The sequence below is a fragment of the Apteryx rowi genome, unplaced genomic scaffold (genome assembly GCF_003343035.1).
Source record: "Apteryx rowi isolate R43461 unplaced genomic scaffold, aptRow1 scaffold_731, whole genome shotgun sequence".
NCBI classification, from domain to species: domain Eukaryota; kingdom Metazoa; phylum Chordata; class Aves; order Apterygiformes; family Apterygidae; genus Apteryx; species Apteryx rowi.
Genome location: NW_020451018.1, coordinates 23,745 through 49,276, shown reverse-complemented (window position 1 = coordinate 49,276; position 25,532 = coordinate 23,745). Strand labels below are relative to the sequence as shown.

General features: G+C 35.6%; 2 protein-coding genes across 9 annotated transcripts in view; one reads left to right on the top strand and one right to left on the bottom strand.

Moving 5' to 3' along the window:
• SGCE (sarcoglycan epsilon) overlaps nt 1–6,394 on the top strand; it is a 39,903-nt gene extending 33,509 nt beyond the window's left edge. For all 3 annotated transcript variants that reach the window (XM_026087796.1, XM_026087795.1, XM_026087793.1), the window contains one exon: nt 2,096–6,394. In XM_026087796.1, coding sequence (XP_025943581.1) covers nt 2,096–2,112 — 17 coding nt within the window. In that variant the 3' untranslated portion in view covers nt 2,113–6,394. The remainder of the gene's footprint in view (nt 1–2,095) is intronic.
• The window catches only part of CASD1 (CAS1 domain containing 1), a 36,816-nt gene continuing 16,224 nt past the window's right edge, over nt 4,941–25,532 (bottom strand). For 2 of the 6 annotated variants that reach the window (XM_026087790.1, XM_026087788.1), the window contains 14 exons: nt 25,257–25,319; nt 23,849–23,893; nt 21,610–21,733; nt 19,680–19,894; nt 18,224–18,649; nt 17,717–17,806; nt 16,974–17,093; nt 15,382–15,556; nt 13,727–13,806; nt 12,797–12,898; nt 11,329–11,469; nt 10,695–10,772; nt 9,334–9,426; nt 4,949–8,257 (listed from right to left, as the gene is read on the bottom strand). In XM_026087790.1, the coding sequence (XP_025943575.1) occupies nt 7,991–8,257; nt 9,334–9,426; nt 10,695–10,772; nt 11,329–11,469; nt 12,797–12,898; nt 13,727–13,806; nt 15,382–15,556; nt 16,974–17,093; nt 17,717–17,806; nt 18,224–18,649; nt 19,680–19,894; nt 21,610–21,733; nt 23,849–23,893; nt 25,257–25,319 (2,019 nt within the window). In that variant the 3' untranslated portion in view covers nt 4,949–7,990. Of the gene's footprint in view, nt 8,258–8,282; nt 8,603–9,333; nt 9,427–10,694; nt 10,773–11,328; nt 11,470–12,796; nt 12,899–13,726; nt 13,807–15,381; nt 15,557–16,973; nt 17,094–17,716; nt 17,807–18,223; nt 18,650–19,679; nt 19,895–21,609; nt 21,734–23,848; nt 23,894–25,256; nt 25,320–25,532 lie in introns of those variants that run through there. The other 4 variants (XM_026087786.1, XM_026087787.1, XM_026087792.1 and 1 more) reach the window with 4 other exon arrangements.

Here is a 25,532-nt window from a genome sequence, read left to right as displayed (position 1 = left end):
TTGCTATGAGAATTGCAGTCTGTTCTGCAGTGGAAAAGATGCAAAATAACCTGAGAGTGATTTTGTAGTACTGTAGATTTTATAGTACATATGTTGAAGATGGCAGTGAAGACACTTACCAAAGACACAAGCTAGCATGGGGTTTTTGCTTGTAAGTAGCTCTGAAGAACTTTTGTAGAAATATGTCTTAAAAGTCTCCCTGTATACAATTAAACAATCTGTATTTTGTGAAGTACAATATTTTGGTAAAACCACTCTTACCTCTTCCTAAGCAGAAGCAGTTCCAGGTAGACTTCAAAAATATATGAAAAAATTTCCCTTACCCCCTAAAGCTTACTTCTCAGTTTATAAAATATTTAGGTATTTGGTTTGTCTTAAAAAGATCAGCATGTATATTAACAAGAACAAACTGTATTAAAATGATTATTCTATCAGTTAGTTGCTCTGCCTACATCTGTGTTCTGTTCATGTGTTTTTATCTGGCACCAACAAATTCTGGTTCAATAATATATAAAAAAACGTGTACGTTTGGCATAAATTGTGAATACTCTCATTTTCTACAAATAATAACTTCAGATGTTCCAGCATATCTGACACTGGGTATCTGTTGCTGCTAAATCTTCTAATAATTTCCAGGGGATTGAAATGTAATACTTGCTTCTTGTATGTACTTTTGTAGCGCAGTGCTTAAATTGACACAGTGCTACCTGTCAGACAGGTGCATATGCTTGCACACACACACCCCTGCATACATATGTATGTTGTGCTTATTTTGCTCTAAACACATTGTACTTCAAGCAAGGGCTAGTTACTGTTCATTACTTTTCATTTTGCCTGGATGAGCTGGAACATGCATCTGGTCTTTCATATCCATCACAGATACTGTCTGTGACAAGCTCTCAGAAATGGGAAAAAAACTTATTTGGGACAACGTTTCCTTTTATGTTCTTAGTTTACAGTGACACTTTCCTTCATAACTCAGATGTACAGGTGATGTTGCAAGGACTTCCATGGCATGATGGCATGTGTCTGATATATTTCCATTTAGAAAATAAATTCTACAACTTGTATTGTCAGAAGTTTAGGATGTTTGTTAGATTTCAAATAAAATTTAGGCACCCTTAAGATTTTAAGTAGCAGCAGCAGCAGCAGMAACTTGGCAATTTTGTCTGTTCAAAAAAAAAAAAGTACACAACTAAGACACTTAAGGCCAGAAAAAATGTAACACTATAAATTTATTGTTTTCTTCCTTTTCTATGGAGAATTTCCAATTAAACCCAGCACTAATAATATACTATTAATAAACACAGTGAATAAGTGGATATTTCATTTTTAAAGCCTCAGTAGGCAGTACTCAGTATTTAACTTGAAGACCAGAGAGAAGCTAATAAACCATATCCTCTTCAGTGATCATTTGAATCCCCAGTAAGAAACAATGGAATTTTTGTTACCTTATTTAAAAATGCAGCAGTTGGATTTATTAGCTTGACTATTTTGAAAAGTTAAAACATAATTGGGAAGGAATTGTGTGAAAGATGACAACTTGCACCTGATGTTTTTATTATGCTGCTGAAAATTGATAGTGACTTATAATATGAAAAGGTGTATTACTTAAGTTTTCTTTTTATAACTGTTTCTCTGTAGATTGGCAAAATTCATGCTAAGTAACTATCTTGACCTGTTAGATGAAAAAAGTTATAGGGTATTCCTCTAATACAAAAGAAAAAAGAATGCTGTATACAGCATTTCCAATTTGAGCTTCACGTTCTCTCTATATGAGGCTTGTCAGATCCCAAGTAGAAAGATAAATTCACAATGAAAATGATCTTTTCCCTGATGTCTCCTTTCCCAAAAGGGAACAAGCAAAGCTTTTTCCATATGCTGTCCTTTGGTGCAGGTGGTACTTTTACCATTTTTGTTTATACTGGTTTTGGAGAGTTGGAAAGCCACAGCTTGTTTCTGCTGATAATGCTAATGCAGTCACTGCAAAGGAATGATAAATACCAGCTATGTACTGTGCTACCAACTGACACTTCAGTACTGTTGAAGCATCTTCTGCCACTGATGGATTATATAATTTCTCATCTATTTACAGGTAAATGGTATTCCTGAGGAAAGAAAACTGACAGAAGCAATGAACTTGTAATCAGAGAAAGCAGTAATTGTCTTATTTCCTTATTTGTTCTGATTGATGCATGAGTCTTTCCAGTGTATATTGTGCATGCCCACAGTATTAAGTGATTTCAGTGCCAGCCAGTACAATCACTTGCATATAACCAGTGTATTGTATCTTTTTGTACTTTGGACATTTTTGAGAATTTGTAAACACGGATAACTTTTTATATTTGTTACATTGAGAAAATAATCTTTCAAATATATGTATTAATAAATATCAAACWTTCTTCTATCTTGTGAGCTCTCCTGAGAACTTTACTGGGGAAATCAAAACTTCAAAATAACAAAAGGTTCAAAGGACTTTAGACTCCATTCTATGGGATGATATAATTGCCTTACATTTGCACACAAAAAGCAGTAGTGTGTAAGCATGAAATTTTGTGCAAAATAGGCTTAGAAATAGAATTCCAGATTTATTTGGCATTCATTTTCTAGAGATATGAAAAGTGTAATGAGCAGAGTTATTTTTGCAAAAAGCTGAACTATTCATGGTGAAGGTTGGATTTCTGTTCTTCTACCAGACATTTAACAAATTTGACAAGATGTAAGCAATAAAACATTTAAAATCTGTCCATTCATTCATCTGATTACATTAGAAGAAGCCATTACAAACTACTGTAAGCAGAAATGAGTGTCTTTAAATAAATAATAGTAAACTTTGCTGTAGCAAAGATGGAATAACTTTTAAGTCCCTTTGAAAATATACTTTAAAAATTGTTTGTGGTATTTTTTGATGCCACAATGTAATTTATTTTTACAACTTCTACACTCTTTATTCTTTTTGAGCAAAAATGCTCATGAGAGAACCAACTACCCCATAAACCAAGGATTACCTTTTAGCTTCCCAAAATTAAGGAGTTGATTAAATACATACTGTCTTGGGAGACTGTTAGAGACATTAATCTATACTGAATTCTTAAAAATATAAGCTTGATAAAAAGGGTTTGAACTGAGGTTTCCTTATTTTTCAATAGCTGGTGATAATTTATCTCAAGTGACTTTTTAGATATTTTACTTAGTTTTTCCGATGCTTGCATAAATCCTCATTCAGTTCCAGCATACCAAAGAATTTAAGGGACTTTCGCTGTAACAGCTCATACCAACAGTTCTTGGGGTTTTACCCCAAAGGAGCATACTATTTTTAGCTCACATTTGTGCTTTATTTTTCTGTAATATTCTCTCTTTCAGGAGCTGTATGTTCATTAGGCCACTGACCTTTAAACACAAAGTTGCATCTACTTTAAAATTGCTACTATATGCTGGCTACGTTTCCTTAGCTAAGCAGTTCCTTCCTGACCAGTTCTTTGCTCAGAGAAATTCAGACTCCCTCAGGAATTCAGGACTGAGGTTAAGCAGCAGCTGTAAAATAAGGTTTTTACATTATTCACAGAAAGACCAAAGTAGTCACTGGCATTTTACAGTTATGGCCCTTTTTTGTGAAAACACTTTAATTTTTTAATTTCAAAAAGACTATTCATTTTAAAGTGAACAATGATGTAGTTCCAGGATTGGACCTGAATGCAACAGTGTGGCAGGTGGTTAAATGCTGAGATTCTTTTTAGATACTTTTGTGCACCAGGCCCAATAAAATGTGCAGCAAAATATATAATCAGTGCTCACTGTGGATAAGCACACTTGATTTATATTTCAAACAAGACAAAGAACAACTTTTTTTTATACATTGTCCAGCCTGAAGGGTCACAGTTGGCAAGGACATCCTAAACACTTATCACAACACATGCAATACATTAACAAACTCATCTAGCCCTATGAATAGTGACAGTTACTATTACACTACAAGAGGCTCAGCCTGTTGTAAGTTGAAAAACTAAGTCTGTTTCTGAAATCGGTGGAATAAACAGACATTCCCACTGACTTCTGGAGTGGCCTGCGTCACGCCTGCATACTCACACATTCAAAATGTACCGAGGAAAAGAAAATTTCACCGGACAGACAGACTGCTAAGAGAACATTCTTTTTTCCCAGCAGTTTGGATGGCTGACTATCAGTGCAAAGTGAATTAGAAACCAGGTAGTCACCCGTGAGATTTATATTAAATTAAAAAATGTACCTTTTTCATCTAAGCTGTGAAAAATTTGAGTACACCAGCATTTGGGTTTTACCCCTAATTTTAAATGCATAAGCTCCCAGTGCTCTGTCACAGAAATGAATGGAATGGATTTTAAATAATGATTCTTAATTCAACACAAGACTAAACTTTGTGAGTAGTACTGGTTTTGGATCATAATAATTTCTGATAATTTTAGGATGACTTGACAATCAGTTAAATCAAGCCATTCTTATTTGTATTAATATACAACAGTGCCAATATATTAAGGAAGTTTCCTAAATTGTTATGTACATAATTAGTTTGTACCAGTGAGTGCTCCAAATATTTTGAAAAGAATCTAATGATGTAGAAGACTTGGGTATTAAGCACACCTGAACTATTTTATGGTTAAAAGCTTCATTTATTTTAGGAAGTTTAATAAGAAGTGATTTATTTTTACTTATTAAAATATCTACCACAGAAACAGATTTATAAAGCTGGCTAAAGCCACTTAATTGTTAAAGAATTAGTAATATTTAAAATTCATGATAGTTAAAATAGTAAATTCACAGCCTATTTTTAACCATGTACAACAACAGTATGAACTGTATTGTAATGATTAAATGACAGTTGCAACCAAAATAAATAGAAAGCATTAAGGATGTCTTTGTAAATATATGAAATGTAAAAATCTAATAAATAGGAAAACATTAAATTAAGTAGTCATGTTGTTGCCTGTTTATTATGTAATGACGCCTGAACAACTTCTTGTTACAGTAGTTAATATCATGGACAGCCATAAGAATGGTAAATGTCTCAGAATCAATGAACTGGCGCTGATTGTGCAGCGTTTCTGTTTCACTGGGTGAGATGCCCACACACATGCTCTAACTGGAAAGGATGGAGAGCATTTGCACCACTTACATCAGGTGCCAAGTGCAGATGTAATAGCCCCAAAGCCCCTGTATAATCACAAGATGAGCTCCCCTGGAGATTAAATGAAATCTACTGCTTTGAATCTTTTGCTTGAGGAGTCCCTCTCTCTATTAACTATATAATATGAGACCAAAGTAGCTAAATAAAAAGCCAAATTCCTTAACTGAACACTAAGATTGCAGGATGGGTCTTCTGATGCTGCCATACTGAAGAGCAGTACAGTCGATTCCTGTGCTTTCGCACAGAGCTTCACCTCAGAGTTTCTGGCTTTTAACCCAAGGAGAAAGTAGTCAAGACCTCCGCTGCAGCGTTCTGCCAGAGGCCCTTGGTTCTGGGGTGATTGCGGTTACTGGATCTGTAATTTCATTGACTTCTGACAGTCCTGTGTGGAAGGACGAGACACAGAAGAGGGCTGTTTTAACCCCAATGTTCCAGTCATGGCAACTGAGCAGTTTGAGTTATTGCAGAAGAGTCTCTCTCCCTGCATTGCACCTGCATTGCAAAATCACTTGTGATACGTGAGTAAGTATCTTCCCTTTGAAAATAAATATTTGAAGAAACAGTATCCAGAATATCACTTTGGAGAAACTCTGCAATACTAATCTGTAATTTAAGGTAGGCATAACAGTGAACTGTAGCCCAGCTAGAGTCAAACGATAAAAAGTTTTTACTTAATTGATGCTCCTCCCATTACAAAAATAAGCATCCACAGCACATTTATTTAAATTACTTCATAGTTTCACATAACCTTAAAAGAAAATATATTTATCGCACATACAGTAAAGAAGTGCATTAATTCAAACATTAAAAATAAATCTTTTAACCAAATCTGTACAACAGATAAATAAAATTGTATCTACAATACTTAGCTTGTGAAGAACAAAACAAAAAAATATCCCTCAAACTCACAGTTCTCCATTGCTCCTAATGCTGGTATAGATGATGGTTATGCATCCTGTCCACCACTACAGTGTTCACCTATACCATTTCTTTCAGTAATTCAAATGTACTGATAAATGAGGATAACTTCCCATACATTGGAAATAATGTACACAAATTAACAAATAGTTATCTTTCCAATATCTTAACAAAATAGCTGGCTGACTTAGCAGAACTGCTCAATGAATCCATTTTGGGGGGCTTGAATTAATATTTTTTCTTTTTCTGATTGAATGGACCCATTTTCTGTACAGTATTCTCCTTTCCATAACAAAATTTGAAGCCATTCTTTCACAGAAATTACTTTGCAGTCATTTTTGGCTGCAAGTTTGAATTTCTTTTTTCAACTGAGATAATATCAAAAACATGTATGTGCTGGAATACATACATTATAAATTAAGACTGATAGTTTATAATTACATATAATTGCACATATGCTTAGAAAACAATACTGTACTCATTTTTCAATTGCTAAAAAGTAACCAGCAGAAGAAGCAATTGAAGCTCAAAGCATTACTTAAACCAAAACCACAAACAAGGAAGGAATCATCATAACTCCACTGAATCAGTGGAACTTAAATTACAACCTGCCACTTCCACATGGAAGCGCTATTTCTTTCAATTTTACTTTTTATACTAAAGGAAAGAGTTAAAACTGGGTTCAGAGTTTGATTTGTGGTAATGAAGGATGGGCACTGCTAGACAGCATGGGAAAACAGGTTCATTCAAAGAGCTTGTCTCATTTCATTCAAATTTTAAGAGACCGAACTCACCGCATGTAACAAGAACACCACTCAATCCTCATCCTCATGATATCAACAGATTGACTTCTATCCTTTTAAAATAGAATATTATTACAGGATAGAATATGGCACCAGTTTCCTAGTGAGACCTAGTTCAGTCACCTACAAACTCAGAGACAGGTTCAAAAATGAATGTTCCCCTGCTCTTCCTTCTCTGTAAGATCTGAAGAAGTTGGTATGATGGGATTTCATCTGATTGCAATAGGATGGGAGTTTTCCAGAACTTCTCAATATTCAACTGAGTCTCAGAAAACTATTCATCTGTTTGTTCACTGGGATTCTACAGAGAACTGTAAAAAGTCAAATGAATTAGTGGAAAACTTATTAAAAACAAACAATTTTAGGAAAAATCAAAATAAAATTGCCTATATATCTATAACAATAATTTAATCTTGGAATTCACCGTATTTGCTGAAAATGTCTTAAAATTAAAAAAACCCATAAAACATTATGTAAACTTGGGAATATCTTAAATCACTAAACTGGTGATGACTTTTTGTTTCAATGTATGAAGAGTTTCATATAGCATATACTAGCTCCATCTAAAATATTCATTCCAAAACAAGAAAATACCATTTGTTTAGAAAAATACCCTGGATTACCAGAGAAGTAACTTCATGTTTCACATCAGCCAAAGGTAACCATTAACTAAGGATCACAAGTTTGCTCTCTTTTTACAAAAACAGTTCCGTGATGATAGTGATTACAGTATGTTATGTATATGCAGTACACTAGTAAATATCCACCATTCAGTCTGTTGTCCCAAGGTAAAGTTAATTCCATGATATCCATATGGTATTGCTAAACCATCTAACTTCACTTCTTCATGTTACGTTTAAGCAGATATGTAAACAGAAATTTATATCCAGTAGAAAAGACTTAATTTCACATGCAATCCTGTACAGTGCATTCCTGTTTCTCGGATTCTTTGAGAGAAGAAGGCTATTTCCATGTAAAATATGTACATTTCCACTATATACATTTTCCACACGCTTCATTTAAATGTCTTCTTGTACCTCCAGTTGAGTATTTTTTTTCAGGCAGACACAAAGTAAACCTGAAGAAAGTTTTCAAGAACGTTTTTAAGTTAATGCCTTGACTGATCTTGAATTGCTGAGAAGAGTAGTAGTCCAGAAAAAAATCCAGCTATGCATAGCAACCTTTTCAGCAGAGCTGGGTTATCTTTAGGAACAACAATCTGTGCTAGATCATTAGTGATCTGAGAAATCTCATGTGCCACACACACAAATATGAAAGTGCTGACCATAACGTTAAGCACTGGATATCCAGGAATGAGTACCAAGATCCCCTTCGTGTCTGCTGCCAGCCAAATGTGGTATTGGCAGATGAAAAGCTAAAAGGAAAACAGAGTGGGTTTTAAAACATTTATTTTTAAGACCCCCATATATAATTGTAATTACTGCATCAGCTGACATAATGTACTTCTGTGCAAGTCAGGTGCTAATGATTAAATAATGTATTTTGCAAAATTGTATTCCACAGGTCTTTGCTATAAGCCACCGCAGATGAGGCACAGCAACTGCCCTTGCCTGTGTTATCAGTCTGTTACAGTATACAGTAAAGCAGGTTAGCTTAGTCCGTAACAAACACGGGCTGGGGAAGCATCGTTTACACTGTGCCAGAACAGATGAGGAATAGGCCTGTGGTCCATAGCTCTGCGACAGACCTCTCAACATGCCTGCAAATAAAAGATAATGCCTTAACTGCTGATGAATGCAAAGGCCCCTGTAGTTGGTTGATCAGCACCTTAAAGTTCAGCAGGAATCTGAATGGTGAAAATATGATCCTTTAAAATAAATTTAGAAATCATGTACGTATACATTATATTACAGTGAGTTTTTCCTATAAGTTCTTTTCCCTTTTTAAAATATTTTTTGTCATACAGTAAAATTAAGCATTTCATGTTACTAAACAGCAGCTAAAATGGAAAGCTAAGAATTCCCCATTTCAAAATATACACTCAATGGAACAAAAAAGTATCCAGATAACATCTGCTTTAAGAATGGTTTTGCTGGTAAAATCATATTTGTTTATTAACGAAGCAAAGCTTTCTAGGGCAAACACATTTGGAAGTGTTCTGCTAGTTAATATAATTCATGATGATTCTTGAACTGGCTTAAGTTTTATCATCTAATTGCATCCACTTTATTGCCTACCCCAGCATTAAATCCCCACCCCCACAACCCTAAACTCTCCCCCAAACCAGCATAAGCAATAAGATTGCTATTGTGAGACTGCTATTTCAGCTACTATTTTTAAGTGCAGACAGAAGCTACAGTGCTAAATAGTTAAACACTATTATGCATAACACTATTATGTATAATACTATTTATGTATTATATTACAATTTACATAATAAAAACACCGGATATTCCTAAGCTGAAATTCACTGCACTTCATTCTACTTACCTCTAAAGAAATTTTGCCAAACCAGGCAAAGAATGAGCTGTATACAGAGCGAACATATCCAGGAATGTTCCTGATGAGGATGAAAGCTAAAATCTAAAAAGAATGGTCATGTGGGTGAAGAGTAGCCTTCAGATCACACACTAAAAAGTTCACGCATTTGCACTGTCTAAAAAGTGCATGGCAAAAATATTTTGTTAAATTTTCTTTAAAATCTAATAAATATATAAAACAACCAAACCCAAGTAGTTTATACTTAACAGATTAGGAGTTGAACTTGCCAATCTCATACATACATTCTTAGAGCACAGCAAGTCACATAGAGTTTTTGTAGAATCATAGCCTTGATGTTGATACATACTAATATGCACTTACTAGGCACAGTCACAAAACATATTATATCACACCAGCCTAAAACGAAGGTGGCCACAAATGTCAGACCACTCTCAGTTTTCAAAGAGAGGATGGTAAGATTGACAAAATTAATATTAAAAAATTAAGTAGCCCATGCTGCCCTGCCACAGAGCAGGAGAAAGCGTAAAAAAATGAAACTTGGAGAGGGAGTAAAATGGAAGCGTTGGCAAATAGTGGGGGAAGGATACACAGTAAAAGACAAAATCTAACTTTAATGCAACCACATGCATCCCCCTGTTGCTCACCTCTTCTCCTTCCAAAAGCACAGCCTCAAGTCTCCCCAGCAAATACAGAGCCCCACAGCTCTCTTACTACACTAACGCCTCCCAAATGCTCATGTTCCCGTACAGCTCCCTTCTTTTCCACTGCTAAGCAATTAATCTAAAGTTGGTTTTGGACTTAAACAGTGCTAGAGGGGACAGGGTCTACAGCTCTTCGCACACTGTGTGCATTTACTGTGGAGAAAAGAGGGAGCCCCTGGTCCCAAAGCCCTGTACGCGACGTTTGCAACTCGGTGCCATCCTGCAGCAGATCTTGGCACTGCAGCCTCGGCTTGTGCTGCCCAGGAAGACCCAGCTCCCAGGAGAGTCCCCTGGAGCAGCTAATAGTCTCAACAGACCCTCACTTGATATCCTGCCCTATAAAGTAGCACATCTATGACACCCACACAGATAGGAATGTGCATACATGAGTACAGTGGTTACTGTGCATATGCAATGTACATCAAGAACACCAAGGTTAATCAAAAAACATAATCACAGTATGTGATTTCAGTGCTAAAGGCGATGAAGAAAAGGCAGCAGTGTCGTAAACCCTTTCTCACTTCCAGACATGGAAATGAAGTTCATTGTTTGAAATTCTATGTTAAAGCAAAAATACTATTTTTAAAAAACAATTAGAAACAAGAACAGTTTTGATGCTGTAATTGTAAGGAAAAGGAATATATTTACCTGCACAACAGAAACAGAAGGATGCAATTCATTGCAGTCAGTTTTGTTTTTACAGCTACTAGCCCAAACAGAGTAGGTCTAAAAGATACAAAAAATCAGTCTATGTAACAATTATATTTAATCATTATATGTAAGATTTCAAAATGAAACAACACACAAGCTATTTTGAAACGCTTCAGCAGTAGTAGAGTCGCTAAAATATGGTACAAGAATAGAAAGAACTACATTGTGCTTAGTTTTGTGTTTCTCTCAAATTCTTCTTTGCAACTGATAAATGCCATAATTATTTACACCATAAGATACAAAAATACTGTTGACAATTTATTCATCACAGTTAGACAAGCAATCAAGAGTAAAGAGCTGCATTATCTACCATATTGTTTCTAGGATCTGACTTTTTTGTAATCTTTGCAGTGATCTGAAAAAGTAATGGTATTTTCATCTACACTTGACTGAAAGGAAAAAAATATTTTAGGGAGTAGCTAGGTAGGGCAGTGCACAAAACACAGCTGAAATATTCCCAAAACAAGAGTTGATTTTTTTGAATCAACATACTTTCTAAGCAAGAACTGCAAATAAGCTGACTCTTTAGAGATTTACAAATCTGATTATACTAATTATACTAGGTACTTACCAAAAAGCATACAACTGAAATAAATAATAAAACATTTGAAACTCTGTTGGAGAAAAGAGGATCTCCCTTTCCTTCTGAAAGCACCTGATGTTTCTGCAATGCCAGATAAATAAAAGCAAACAGCATCCCATGAAAAACCACCTGTAAAAGGCAAAAAGGATGCAATGACTATTTCATGGCTTTTACATGTGCTTTGGGTACAAACTCTAAGTTACTTAACAGAGATGCTACAGTTGAAGCTATTTGTAACATCAAAGCCTACCTGTCAGAAGCTCCTTGCCCAGATTCACTCTAATAAACAAAAATAGGCTTCCTACACTAAGTTGTTACAAGCTGCATTTTCAACTAAGTTTCTAAATGAAGAACAGAGTACTCTAACTAATGCTTCACAGAGCATTAAGCACATGACAATGAAATTTCAAGAAGCTTTCAAGTACCCATTGTCGTCTTTGCAATCTCAGCCAGCACTGAAAAGGGCTTTCTCTGGGAAAAAAACATGAGTCTCTCTGGCCTCTTCCCAACTTGGCAGGTGAAAACATTCAAGAAGCACTACAAGTGCTTTCTCCTCTCACAGGCAGAATTATTCAGCAGTGTTCTATGATGTTATGCCAAGTTCTCATTAGCCAGCAACAAGATGCTGTTTCAGGCCCATGCAGTACTTGTTTTCTGTATTTATTTTGGGACTTCCTCTTTAGCTGCATCACAGAATATGTGCTGTTCATAAGCAACAGAACTCCACGGCTGAAATGTTTCTGTACAGGGCACTTTGGGTTATGTAAAAAAGTTTAAGTTACTAAAAAATGCCAGAGGGGGCAGTGTGCCACCCCCCCCCCCAATAAGGTTAAGGATAAGGTTAGCATATGGGTGCTTTTATCTTATACCCTCCACTCACCTTTCCAAAAAGGCAAAAACAGAGAAGTGTCTCCCTGTTCTACTCCCAACATTTTACGTGCCAGTAAGGGGGAAGAAAACACTTTCCTACTGTAAAAACATTTTAAAATATGTGTAAAAAAGTAAAAATAGTCTGTTTAAAACATTTTTGGCATCAAGACCCTTGATTTTAACAGAAGTGTTTCTGAGGTTATCTTAAAAGAAATATATCCTTGATTTGATTTTCAAAAAATTTTATTAAGAAAGCCAACACAATAATTTGCATTTCAAGGCATTTCAAGATTTTTTTGCAGCAAAATTTCTGCTTAAGACAAAAAACAAGGTCATTTTATGACTTTTCTTTTTTAAAGCAACTAAGCCGGATCCAGCAGCAAATAAGTCATGATCCATCTTTTAAGCAAGGCTTTGACAGACATTTGCAAATGTAAGGTGGATGCAGCTTAGTCTTACAATAAACAATCCACTGGAACATCAAATTCCTGTCTTCTCTGGAGACAGCAAAAGCAAAACATAAACCAACCCCATATTAAAAAATATGCTTAAAAGACCATTATAAATTTATGTAAACTTTACATACATAGCGATCTAACTTCCACCTAAACCACCATTCATAGACATTCCCATTCAGTTCAAAACACTTGGACAGTGGCCAAAAAGAAAATATCTTCTCAAATGCACCCTGTTAAAAAAAAAAAAAAGGAAAAAAGTATTAACACAGATTTCAGCTGTATTTACTAAATTTAAATCAATTAAGTAGCTGTCTTTTAGTATTATCACATCTCTATTTCACCAGTTCAAATCATCTGACCTTGAAGCTATGTGACATTACCAAAATAACTGGCTTCTCTACAAAAACAAAACCCACCCAAACAACCCCAAAACCAAAAATACTTTCTCAGATAATACAAGTCTTCCTTTTTGTTTTCCACTGACAAAGTATTTGCATTCTCACCTTCCATTTTGTACTGCAGGCTTAAAGGGAGAGATCCAATCATGCGTTGGAACAACAAATGAACATTCTTCAGAAAACTACAGTTTTCTGCCCTTACAGCTCTGCTCTTATTTCTCTGTCAAGTATACTTAGTAAATGTACTGTAAGTCATGAATTTAAATGAGAACCAGCCTTTTGCTAATGTATCAAAATCTTTAACACTAGGCCTCAAAGGACACAGATGTCTGTACCCCCATAAGCTATCAGATTCAAAAACCAGTAATGTTAACCACATTCAAAAAACCCCCTAAGCACAGACCTTCATTTTTATTAAGTCTGCAGTAGTATACTGAACTCATAATGTCAAGTATTAGAAAGAAATGAATAAGATACAGAACTGAGGTTATTTCTAGCATCCACACCGATTCAAGTATGAAAAGGTGAAACAGAAAAGTTCCATTTTTTCTTCTGTATTTATGACACAGTAGCAAATATTCAAGTTATGAGCAGCATTTAAAAGTAAATGTGGGTAATATTATTAATTTTTAAGGATACAAATATTCAAAATTCACAAACCTGAGAATACGATAGAAAATATATACATATGAGTAAGCAAATCAGTTTCAGCAGTAAACCAAAGTGCCAGAAGCAGTTCCCTGAAGACATAAATTAATCAGTATTCAGTCATCAATTTTTCAATAGCAAAAACAATGACTCATTTAATAACAGTTGCCAATTATGTAGTGCAGATATGCTTAGTAATATATACATTCAGAAATAAGCATTCAACTATCACCCGCAGTATTTTACTACCATCTATATACTACGCTTTAAATTTTACTTCAAGCAATTACAACAAACATTTCCAGTAACCAACAACCTATTAATCCTACTTTAAGCCTCATGTCTAAAATACATGCATAGATCAAGAGGCAGAATTTAGCTGTACAAATGGAAACACTATTTTAAAGCCTCTGCTTTCCCAAGCATTCTGCACATGCAGTTCTTATTCTAGTCGAACATAATCCCCGGCCACCCGACTAACATCTTGTGTTATATGCAATAACTAGAGCATATGTTGTTAAACTCTGAGGCACCAGCTGTACTAGGAGCTGTACTGCAAAGTTCAACTGCAGCTCATTAAGGACAAGTATCTTGTAAAGCAAGAAAAGCCAGAGGAACTGCTCCTCAAAGCTGCTGACTGAAGTTAAGCTCTACCCAAGCCTCAACACCGCAGTGGAGATCATCTCCCTCTCTTGCCACATAAATTGGCAGCTGTAAACAGGAACATAAACAAGTGAAAGTTGCCACTGATGGATTTTGTGGTTTCACAGTAAACTATGGCCCTGAGGTATACAGCAGTCATTTCTCTGTATCTGGAACAGAAGTGCCTTTGTAGGAAAGAGTATCAGAGCTATTTGCCTTCTGGATATCCCATTCATATCCTGTATCATCTTATACTTCTACAGCATCTATTCCTAGCAKGAATTTGGTGTGTTTCATTGTCATATCTGCAGATTATATAAAATTTGGATATTACTACATCAATAGGGGGGAAGGATCTAGACTTGCAAGGTTACCAGTTCTAATTTAGGTGAATTAAATAATCAAGTATCTACCACATGATGACAGCCCTTCGAAGAATTTCAATGCATGAAATAAAGTGGGGTTTCACTTCGATTTTTATTTACAATATTCATCTCACAAGAAATATTTCTGACAGTACGCTTGACCTAAGARACTGAGATAACAAACCCCAAAGTCTGATGTGGGAGGATGTGATGAAACTAGTTACTAAGTAGTAGACATGCTGGCAAGACAGAATGGGAGAAGTCTGGAGGATCCCTGCTCGTGCCTACCTGTCCATATGCTACAGTAACAATCTCAGCTAGTATAGAAACTGAAATCTATGGTTTTAGCTTGCATTCAATAACACTACAACTCCTGAAAAAATATGTTTCTGATGGTCCAAACCCCGATAAAAACATATTCTAACCTGATAGTTTAACCTGACAGTTTAACCAGAGATAGTCTAGTTACCAGCTGTTACATCTTTCAACTATCTGACATATAATTCATATATGACAAGCTGTATTTCTGTGAACAGCTGCTTAATATATTTGTATTATGTTACAAAGAGACTGAGATCTACTAACAATAAAGTCCACACGGTTAATTATCTGTAGCAACATCCAAATGTTCTATAGCAGAAGGAAAAAAAATTATCTTACCATTTGCTTTTTTCTGGACTATCTGAGGCCATACAGCTAAGGTGACATAAATGATCATAAACCAGATGGTGACTAATGGCACAAAGTAATAGAACTGGTAAGGTCGGTCCATCACTATACACAGTACCACAACCAAGAAATTGAGACGAAATAAAACCTGGAAGAGAAGAGAAGACTGTATATTCCCATTTAGGATATACAAATCAGGAGGTGGAGCTGAGAGAGATGGGGGACACTGTTCTTTAGTACTGTATGAAAATATGTCAGTATTTTACATTTCACATGCTGATTACATTTCAGTTGAAAGGTAGATAAGCATCTTGGGGAGTATCAGCAATGCAATGAGATTGCAGGCTGGTTATGTGGTAGCAGACCAGCCCCGACCTACCAGGGTAGCAACAGCACCAAACACAGGCTAAAACAGAGCTGGCCTCAGGCTGGGGACCCACTGCTAAGTGGGCTAGCTCAGTTAAAGCTCAGGGAGTGTCCTTACTAGTGCTGCAGTTATGCTGTAGTCATATGTTAAATAAGCAGGATGACCTGGGTTACCTAACAGAATAATGTTTGCTCAACCAATGTCGGCTTCAACCAGTATAACATTTGATAGCAATAGAGGATTTTTTTTTTTTTAACTGCTACAGCATGACAAAAATTCATTTTCTTCATTAACAAAAGTAGGCTCTGTCCAATATTTAATGATATTTTTGATATGCTTTGAAAAAGGTAGCAAATTAATCCAATGATGCCTCTTGTTCATGTATTAGCTATCTAATTCCATATGGAACAGTTGGATACTTAATAAAATAGCAATGTGGAGAGAGTTTCTTTAACAGATCCAATGGTGAGGAAAAGATCCAAAATGCATGCAAATTCAAAAGCTTTCAGAATGTAAGCAAGCGGAAATGACTTCAATATAAACCAGACACAAGACAGTGTTTGTTCCAGCTACAGAAGGCCTTGCAGTGCTGGGAGCAACAAAACCAATGTGCTGGGGGTTGCTGAATAATTTTATTCACAGAGGAGGTCAAAAAAAGAAATTATTTCACAACAAAAACAACAGCATCTTGGATTCACCAAACATTCATATACTTGTAAACAGAAAACTCTAACATAAACATATTAGTAATTCAAAAAACCACAGGAATACACGAACATGGAGCAGACTGATATGGTGAGAATAGGTAAGGGAAAGAAAATGAAATTATCTCAAATGGCTAATCTGGGAAAACCATAGTATTTCCCCAAAACCAAGGACAGCAGGTAAGAGCCACCCACCTTTAGACACCTACTGTGACCAGCTTGCCCCTCTTGGTACTCTCAATAGTCACTGGAGAAACACTCTTCCAGAGGGTGCTTCAGAACATCACATTTATCTGAATGTGATCACTTTCTGATTAAGCTTCTTTTTCACCACTGACTATAGAAGAAACTTAAGAAGATTTACCCAAATAAATCTGACTACCTTACACTGAAACAATGACTATATTTTGGAATGGCAAACCTTGATGAAATAATCTGATACCACTATTTAGGGAGCTGGAATACTTTGGTATCTGAACACATTTCTTTATAAAAACAGTAAGTATTCTTACCTGACACACTCTGTATACACCAAAGTCCCCCTTTATCCAAAAATATGAGAAGTGCCCATAACCTGTTTGGAACAGATATGCAGCAACGAGAACTCGAATGTGCATGTACACAGGCAAAAACTGTTGAGAAAAATTAGATGCCTTTTATAAATGAACATGTAAATGCTTTTGGTTTTCCTATTTTATGCTTCTTCTGCTCTGCACTAAATCAGGTTATATTAAGAAAAGAAACATTATGCTGCATTTCCTGTTTTTTCACTAAGCTCTTTCGTTGACCTTGCCTCTCAGATGTTAAAATCTGAATGTATTTCTTCTGTTCTATCTGTTATTCTACATTTCCATACTCTGTAACCACTTAAAGAATTAAGAAGGGATCTGTGAAAGCTTACCCTTTAGCACTTTCAACTTCTAAATATGAAAAGGAAGCGTTGCTTGCAATTAAAAATAAATCAATGTCATTTTCTACAAGAAGCAAACAGAAGTATATCTTTTCATTGGTAAAGAATGCATAAAATGTTATCAAGGACATCTACACTGAAAGGGAGAGAGAAAAACTAACTCTGCAGATGCCATTTTTAAAAATAGAGGAACAATAATATTAGCTATTCATTCTAATCAAGTCTGATAAATATTTGCAAATTTTAAGTTTTATGTCTTAAAGATGAATAAAGCTTCACCTTTCTTTCAAACTAACATACCCAAATTTCATCCCCACTTAAAAATATGAAATTCAAATCAATTACCGTGCTTGCTCCAGAGATGTGATAAATCAAAATAACAAGCTGCATCCAGCCTTTCCATTCATCAGTCTGTTCTCTATTTAACACTTTAGTCTAATGCAAAACAAAACAAGAGTGTTGCTATTCCAGCAAGTACAACAAACATCTACAAAACGAGGAGAAAAAGTTCAAAACAATAAACCACTTTACGGGCAGATAGGTCTAAACTGTAAAAGCCTTCTGTGTAATGGACACTGGTGTATTAGATGTTAATGTGATCTATGCCCTCTCATATCTGAGCTATGCTCATTTAAAATTTGACTGAGTGACAATGGCTAAAAACACTCATATCCATATACTTTTGAAAAGTTTTGCATCTAATTGCATGCAAATATTATAGTGCTTGTGAGACCATTTTTTGCAGATGAGTTATACCCATTTTGAGAATTTAACTTTTAATATTTAGCAGTTAGAAATTTACAGTCAAACTGGGAAACAACATTACAAGTGGGATGTCAGGATGATCATTACCTCTTTGGTATTTTCAGTATAAAATACCCCCAAAACCAAGATATAGATGATTGGTATGAAGAAAGATGAATGTGTATAAAATTTATTTTCCTTCATGAACAGATTTGCTCTGTCGCACAGATAAAAATAGGTCATGATTAGACCAAGTTTGCAGAATGAGTGTAACAGCATCTCTAGAGTAGAAACAGTAGGAGTACTGATGGCAGGTTTCTTTTCCTCTCCATTTTCCAAGTCAGTGCATGATTTGTTCTTCCGATAATTATTCCGATGAATTAAATTGATAATTAAGTATCCAATAATGGACAAAGTAAAGAAACAGAAAGCTAACTTCTGTATCAGAGTGAGAGGAGGCTGAGGCTGGCAGCAGGAGCCATCAATGGGCTTCAAAATCTTATTGCAGTAGACATTCATGAGAATCATTGCATTCTGTCAAAGAAATAGGCAGTTTTGTCAATTACGTTGCAATAAAATAAAATTTTCAGCACAGGAAGTTTTCTTAAACTAGATTATGCAGTAACAAAAAACATATGCATTTCCCGTGTATTATTATGGAGTTAAAAACTTCATAGTGCCCCCATATACCTAGTTRCTTTCAGTAGCAGAATCAGAACATTTCTCACAAACAGTAAGCTCTGTGATTCTCAAGATGAGCGAAAAGATCTAATCCTTATAAAAGAGGGACTGGCTGTAAAAGGAGCTAAAGGGACTAAAAGAAGCTAAAGGGACTATAAATGAAAAATAGCTGGCAAACTTAGGGGCCTAAAGGTGTATGATAATGAAAACCCATAAAACGTGGAAATGAGACACAAACCTGTACTGAGATGATGTTTATTTCATCCAATGTTTGAAAATAACTGAAACCCCCAAAAAAGTGGGACTAAAACTGACACAGTGTTAAGTCACAAAAAAGGCAGGCTCTAACAAAGTTCAGAGAGGCTGAATGTGTGCGTATGTGTCAGTGGGTTAAAGATGAAATAAGGAAAAATGTCAGTGGCATGCCATGCAACCAGAAAGGTATCTATCGTGCATTTTATCATCCTTTTCATACTCCTCCCTAAATGGAATTACAGGCAAACATGGTGAAAAATTAAGACTTATTCCTAGGTTTCGTTTTACAAATCATTATCACCCTAACTCATTCATGCAAATAAAGGCACAAAATTGGCACCTTGGACTACTCAGGATCCAAAAGATCTAGAGACTGTGTATTTTTCTTTAACTCATAGAATTAAAATCTATTTTAAAATAGCTATGTATTAATATACAGAACTATTATGTTTTTAAAAATCTTTTACAACTGACTGCCCTTCCACCTACTGGGATCTTTTGAACAAAATTTCCTGAAGAATGTGCAGGTCCTTATTAAATTCATACTGTCAGTCACTTCAGAACATTCACCAAAATCTTATTTCACGATCAATGCTTTTTAAAGTTGACCAGAGCTAAAAATACTCACTGTTTCTCTGCTTGATTCAGGGAGATGCAGGCCATCTGAAGATTTCATAATAGTTTCCTGTGCTATCAACTTTGATACACTGAACACTTTAACCTTAGCTTTGGAATTTCGGGAGCTGCTGTTCAGAATACGAACAGCTGCTTCATTATAAGCATCTATTTTCTCATTAGTGATCATTTTTCGACTTTCACTCAGCATATCTTCATAAACAGGATCTGAATATGAAAGCACAAAGAATGGGAACATTAATCTTCAACTTAATAAATACATTTGTTTGCTCAAGCTGCACAGTCTAAATTCATTTTGGTAGCTACAATTGTTTGATGCTACAAAAAGAAAGCACAGCGAGGAATGAGCGACTGTTACAGCAACTAGAGGTTTTTTTAAGATGAAATGTTTTTATTGGCATTCTGCTAGTTATGCAAGCATTTGTAGAGATTAGAAAGTCTTGGCCACATACGAATGCTTGTGCGGTTTCCCCAAGCCCTTGTGCTCCATGACGAGGGTATACGTGCTGGAGCGTACAGCTCTTCCTGCCTTCTCTAAATGATGGAATCCCCACTGCAAGGATTCCAAGGCAAGAGGATAGAAGACAAGTAGCAGAATATACACATGGAAAAAATCTCAAAGAACTCAGTTACTGCAAAAGAAACCAGTTTCTCATTTTTTAAGCCATAGTCCCTAAGCATATCCCACTTGTTCCTGGTAATTCCAATTTAACTAATGGCAGAATCTCAGTTTTTCAGAAGAATGGACCACTGCTTAATTGTTTACAGGCTTCAGAGATTATTTAAAGCATAAYAGAAAGATGTACTGAGTTCTAGGTCAAAAGCTTAGTTGGATATCAACAGGTTGCAATGAAGTGCTTCATAAACTCTGGTAAAACATTCTTTAAGAGCTATATGTTTGTTTACTTTAGCTACCTCATGCCTGGTTTTGGACAATAAAAGTCTAGATATGTCTAGTCTAGTGCTATGTGCTTTTCCCCTTAGTTGTTCCATTATGAGCATAAAGAGCTCACAGATGACTTAGTCTGGATCTTTATCAACAGCATATTGGGACATATCTGACAACTAATTGCTTTTGTTCTAGATAAAGGTGGTTTTGAAAGGAATGTGAAAAGATGAATCTGATGGTTCAGGTAAACCTCTAAAACTATCTTTGATAAGAATTTAGGATGCAACTGTGAGGGTACATCAGGGTATATTCCTGCCAGGGCTCAAAATCTGCCTGCCTTCCAAACTGAGGCAATAACCACCTAAAATGTTACAGTCCATGGAAGATAAACCAGGAGCACATTCTACCTATGAGCTCATTTTTGGTGTCAGAGACATGTCTTAGTTTTATTCAAGAAAAGCATTCAGTTTTGGTGACATAATAAAAATCTCAGATTCATTTTGAACCATGTTCTCTGACTCCTAAGCTTAACTCATCAATGCTCAGTGTACAGAAGCAAGTTTCATTCTAGAGAATTAAATTCTCAGTATTCTCTAGAATATATCTATTCATTTTGGACACTCACACAGGATGCATTTGCTGAACCTCTCTATTACTTATGTCATCTGAAAAATGAACTGAACACAAACACAGACATACAGATCTTTTATGCGCTTGTGCTCTTGACTCCCAGGAGGCACGTATGGAGCACAGCACTGGGAGAATGATCCTGGCATCTTGAGACTGAGCTTACAAAGAGTTAAGAGTTCAGAAGGCAAAAGACTGCAGAGAGGGCTTTAAAATCTCCATCACTAGTAACAGCTAGTTAGGTACTAGCTAGTTAAGGCTGCAAGAAGGGCCAAATTGGAATCCAACCAACATCTTTTTTCTCTGGAAGTAAGCAGTATGGACTAAGTTTCCCATATCCTACAAGATATTGATTCAACAAACAGTGACAGTACAAATTGTCATTACCTACTGTTCATTACCTTACCTTGTAAGACCCAGTAAACATCACTACTTTTTGCTAATTTTTCCAAAAGAGGTGCAATTGAAGTGATATTGATTTTATACTGTGCGAGGGCTTCATTGCTGCCATTGTGAATCTTGATAGACCACTGCAGAATTAAATAAAAAGAGATTCAGAACCCATATGTGTGAGGATTCTATATTAACAGATTCTATTTCTCCTTTAGTAGCTATTTTTCACTATTTTTATAAAGCCAGCTTATTCTTTTAGTGTTCATTATCAAAGCATTCAAAAACTTAATTCTAGAAATAACTGTCTAACAAATAATTAAATTCAAACAAAGACCAATTAAATGTACAGTCTGTATTATTTAGCTTACTGTATATTTGATTTTTCATAAATTATATGATGCAAGGTGTTTTAATTACAAGTCTCCTGACTTGAACTATGCTGAAGTAGCAGTAACAGTCAAACTACATAAGAATCAGGGCCAAATCCAGTAGATTTCACTCTAGCAAACCTTTGACTTCAGCAAGAGATGTATGCCAGCAAAACTTGAAGGTGGTACCAAGTTCTAACATTTCTAGAAAAGCAGTGTTTTACAGATATCCATAAAGAAAAAAAAAAAAGCTGTTGAGAGTTCTGATTTCATCTTCTACATGAAAGGACTACAAAAATCCTATAACCATCCAAGAATCTCTCCCAGCTTTTAAAAAGAATTTCTGTAAGAAATATAGCTGTACCATTTTTAAATATTATTGTATCTGTACTGATTTAGCCAAAGTCAAAGTGGTGGTAATGTTGCTGATGCAGCAGATTTTTGAAGCACTCTATTTTTCTGCAAGTCACTTAAAATAGGAAGTGTCTGTCTTTGGCCAACTGTAGGTGCCAGTATTTATGTTTTATGTAAATATATTTGTGTGTTATGAAAAGCTAAGCATCACATGCATGTTGCTGGTTCATATTTCTTCTGCTATCCACAGAGCACAACACGCTGTGGCTATGAGTAAAATCAATTATTTAACAGAGTCCTGTAGTTTTGCAACCCGGGTTTGTGTGTCCCAGAACACTATTTGTATAGAATGGCATCTTCTCTGTAAAATAAGATAATGACTCATGCTCATAAAATACGCTAGATTCTAGAGCTAAGCGGAGCTATTCTAGGCTTAACAAGCTTCTTAAAGCCCAATATATTTATGTGGATCCTACAGAGGAAGAGAATTTGGGAGTTTCACCTGTACAGAAACTGAACTCTGGGGAGAATTTTTGACTACACCAGGAAAAACATGTGGAGGTGTGCACACACACACATATTTAACCTTCACCTAAAGTATTAGCACATCCAGGAATTTCCAGATTGGTAGACTGCCCAAGTTGTCTCTAAATCAAACTGCTTTCAAAGGATTTTGTTTAAAATGGTACCCTTTTTCCCCCCACTATTGATATGAAATTATAATGGCTAATTCCTTTCAAATTCCACTTCAAAAAATTTGGAAGTAGGGGACACTAAACGTGAAAGCTAATGAGAGCAGCAGTCATTATTGACTCTTGACTCCCAGTACCAACCAGCTACTAGAACAGACTACTTGGAAGAGGCTGTTGAATTACCATCACTGGGAGTTTTAAAGAACTGGTTAGACAAACTCTTGTCAAGTATGATAATCTCACCTTGTACCAAACCGATGGGTTAAAGGACTTCTTCAGGTCCCTGTCAGTCCTTTTTTTTTTTTGTGTGATGCTGCAGCCTAAAGCAGTGCTGGAACCTTCCAGTGGGACAAGATTCAGGAATTGCAATCACTTAGTTTAGATTTTCCTGTAAATTTTTTTGCCCATATGTAAATCTAAGAGAAGTGTGGGAGCCTCAAAAGAGCATTCCCAGACTGGGCCATTCTCAAAAGCAGTATTTTGTGACTGAAAACACAGTTAATTAAACATGTATCTCAGTTAATATGCAAGTTCTTTTATTTAGTGCTTTTTATGAATAATCTGGTTTTCACAGAGAATCTTTTTATTACGTGTGTTTCAAGCTAATCAAAGCATAGCAACCAATATTACTGCTAATAAGCAAGTACTGTACACCACACAGCTATAATAAAATACACTCGATGTTTTGGAATTACTTTTTATAAACAAAAACTCACTTAGAGTGTTTTTTATTATAAATTGGGACAAAAACTTCATCTTGCCACCTGCTTGATGGCATAAAAGTTATCCTACTAGAACTCCCTTCCTTACTAAAATGTCTAGTAGATGTATAGCTTACCGTTGCCGCTCCTGCTACAATTATATGAGGTTTTGCCATGGCAGCCTAAGTCATAAGGTAAAAAGAAATTAGTTTAAAAGTATTTGCAAATTATACTCATTATTAAGTATATTGAGTAGGTTAATTAAGACTCATATCTTAATTAACTGTGACTCAACTTCAACATCATGTCAGCATCAGTTAACAGGTACAAATGAATAGATCACAGATACATTACAAAGAACATCAACTTGTGAACTACCAAAATTTTCACATGATAGAATCCACAAAGATACAAAGTATGAATAAGCACTCACAATCATTATCAACTTGGCAGTATAAGTTGTCTTTAAAAGCTTACTAAACACCTCCTCCTAAGATCAAGTAAACTTTAAATCACATTATTGAAGCACATTTTCTCTAGGCATCTCTTGGCATTCTCGAACATCTATATGAGCCGTTGTAAAGATCAAAGTGACCATAAGGCCACTGTAAAAACAGAACAAGGACAACGGACAGTCATTGCCCCAGAAGTTTGAAAGTTAGGTCTAAGATAAGGCACACAAACAGAAGAGCACAAGGAAATGGAAAATGCAGATCATTTCAGTAGTAGGTTTTGTCTTCACCCAGCAAGGATTTAACAGTTCTCAAATGTTTGTATTAATCACAGAAAATGAAAACTGAAGGACAACTTGGGCTATCTTGACAGAAGGAGTCTTGCAAGAACGAAGAATAGGATAACAAAAGAATCACCACAGGCCATTATTAGATAATTCCAGACCATTCACAAGCCAGCAAAGGAAGAAACCCTCACCGAAAATTAGTTGCCATTCTGTAAACATTTTACTCATTATACAGTAAAATAAATAGTTCATCAGTAACTGTATACTGAACATGACCACCTATATCATAAGTGAAATAGTTGTATGAAATAACTAGTATATAATTTCGGAGTAATATTGAAAAATCAAAGCACTCTATACACTTTCCAAACTGCTTATGTTCTTCAGCTTAGATCACTCAACATGAATACAAAAATTTCTCCACCTCTAAAAGCAGAGCCATAACTGAGACAGAGCAAGAGGTGTGCCAAATCGTAGCAAAATCCTTTCAGCTCCTAATAGGATGGATTAAACTCCTCCTAGGAAGCAGGATTTTCTGTGTTCTTTTTTTTTTGTCCAGACAGTCACCCTTTAGAGACCTGGAGATGGCAGAAACATGTATGCCAGTAAACAGTCCCCTTTCTTTATTTTTCTATCAACTTTCAGATCTCTGGTACATAACTGAGTGAATATATGTGATTTGCTGCAGTTGTTGAAGAAAGGTTTGAACTCTTAGCAATTACAGTCGTGCGTATGAAAACAAAAGAGGTAACATTCCTCAGTTAGTTGCTATGTTTTCCTAAAGTAAACATATTTTCAAAACAAACCTCAGTCCAAGATTTGATATGTTGTCTCATAGAGCCATTAACTTCCGGATACCACAGGAAATCCTGTAAAACAAATGCAGATATACTTTGTAAGCATTAACATAAGCAGTAGACTAAAAACAAAAATTCAGAAAACTGAACTAACTAAGCAATTCAACTGTGAAGGAAAACTGCATGGCCCAAAGTGAGATTTCCTTTTTAATTAGCATGAAAAGCCTGACATCTCAGGGAAAAAAGGGAAATGAAAAAGAAAGAAAAAAACCCAAAACTTTTCTC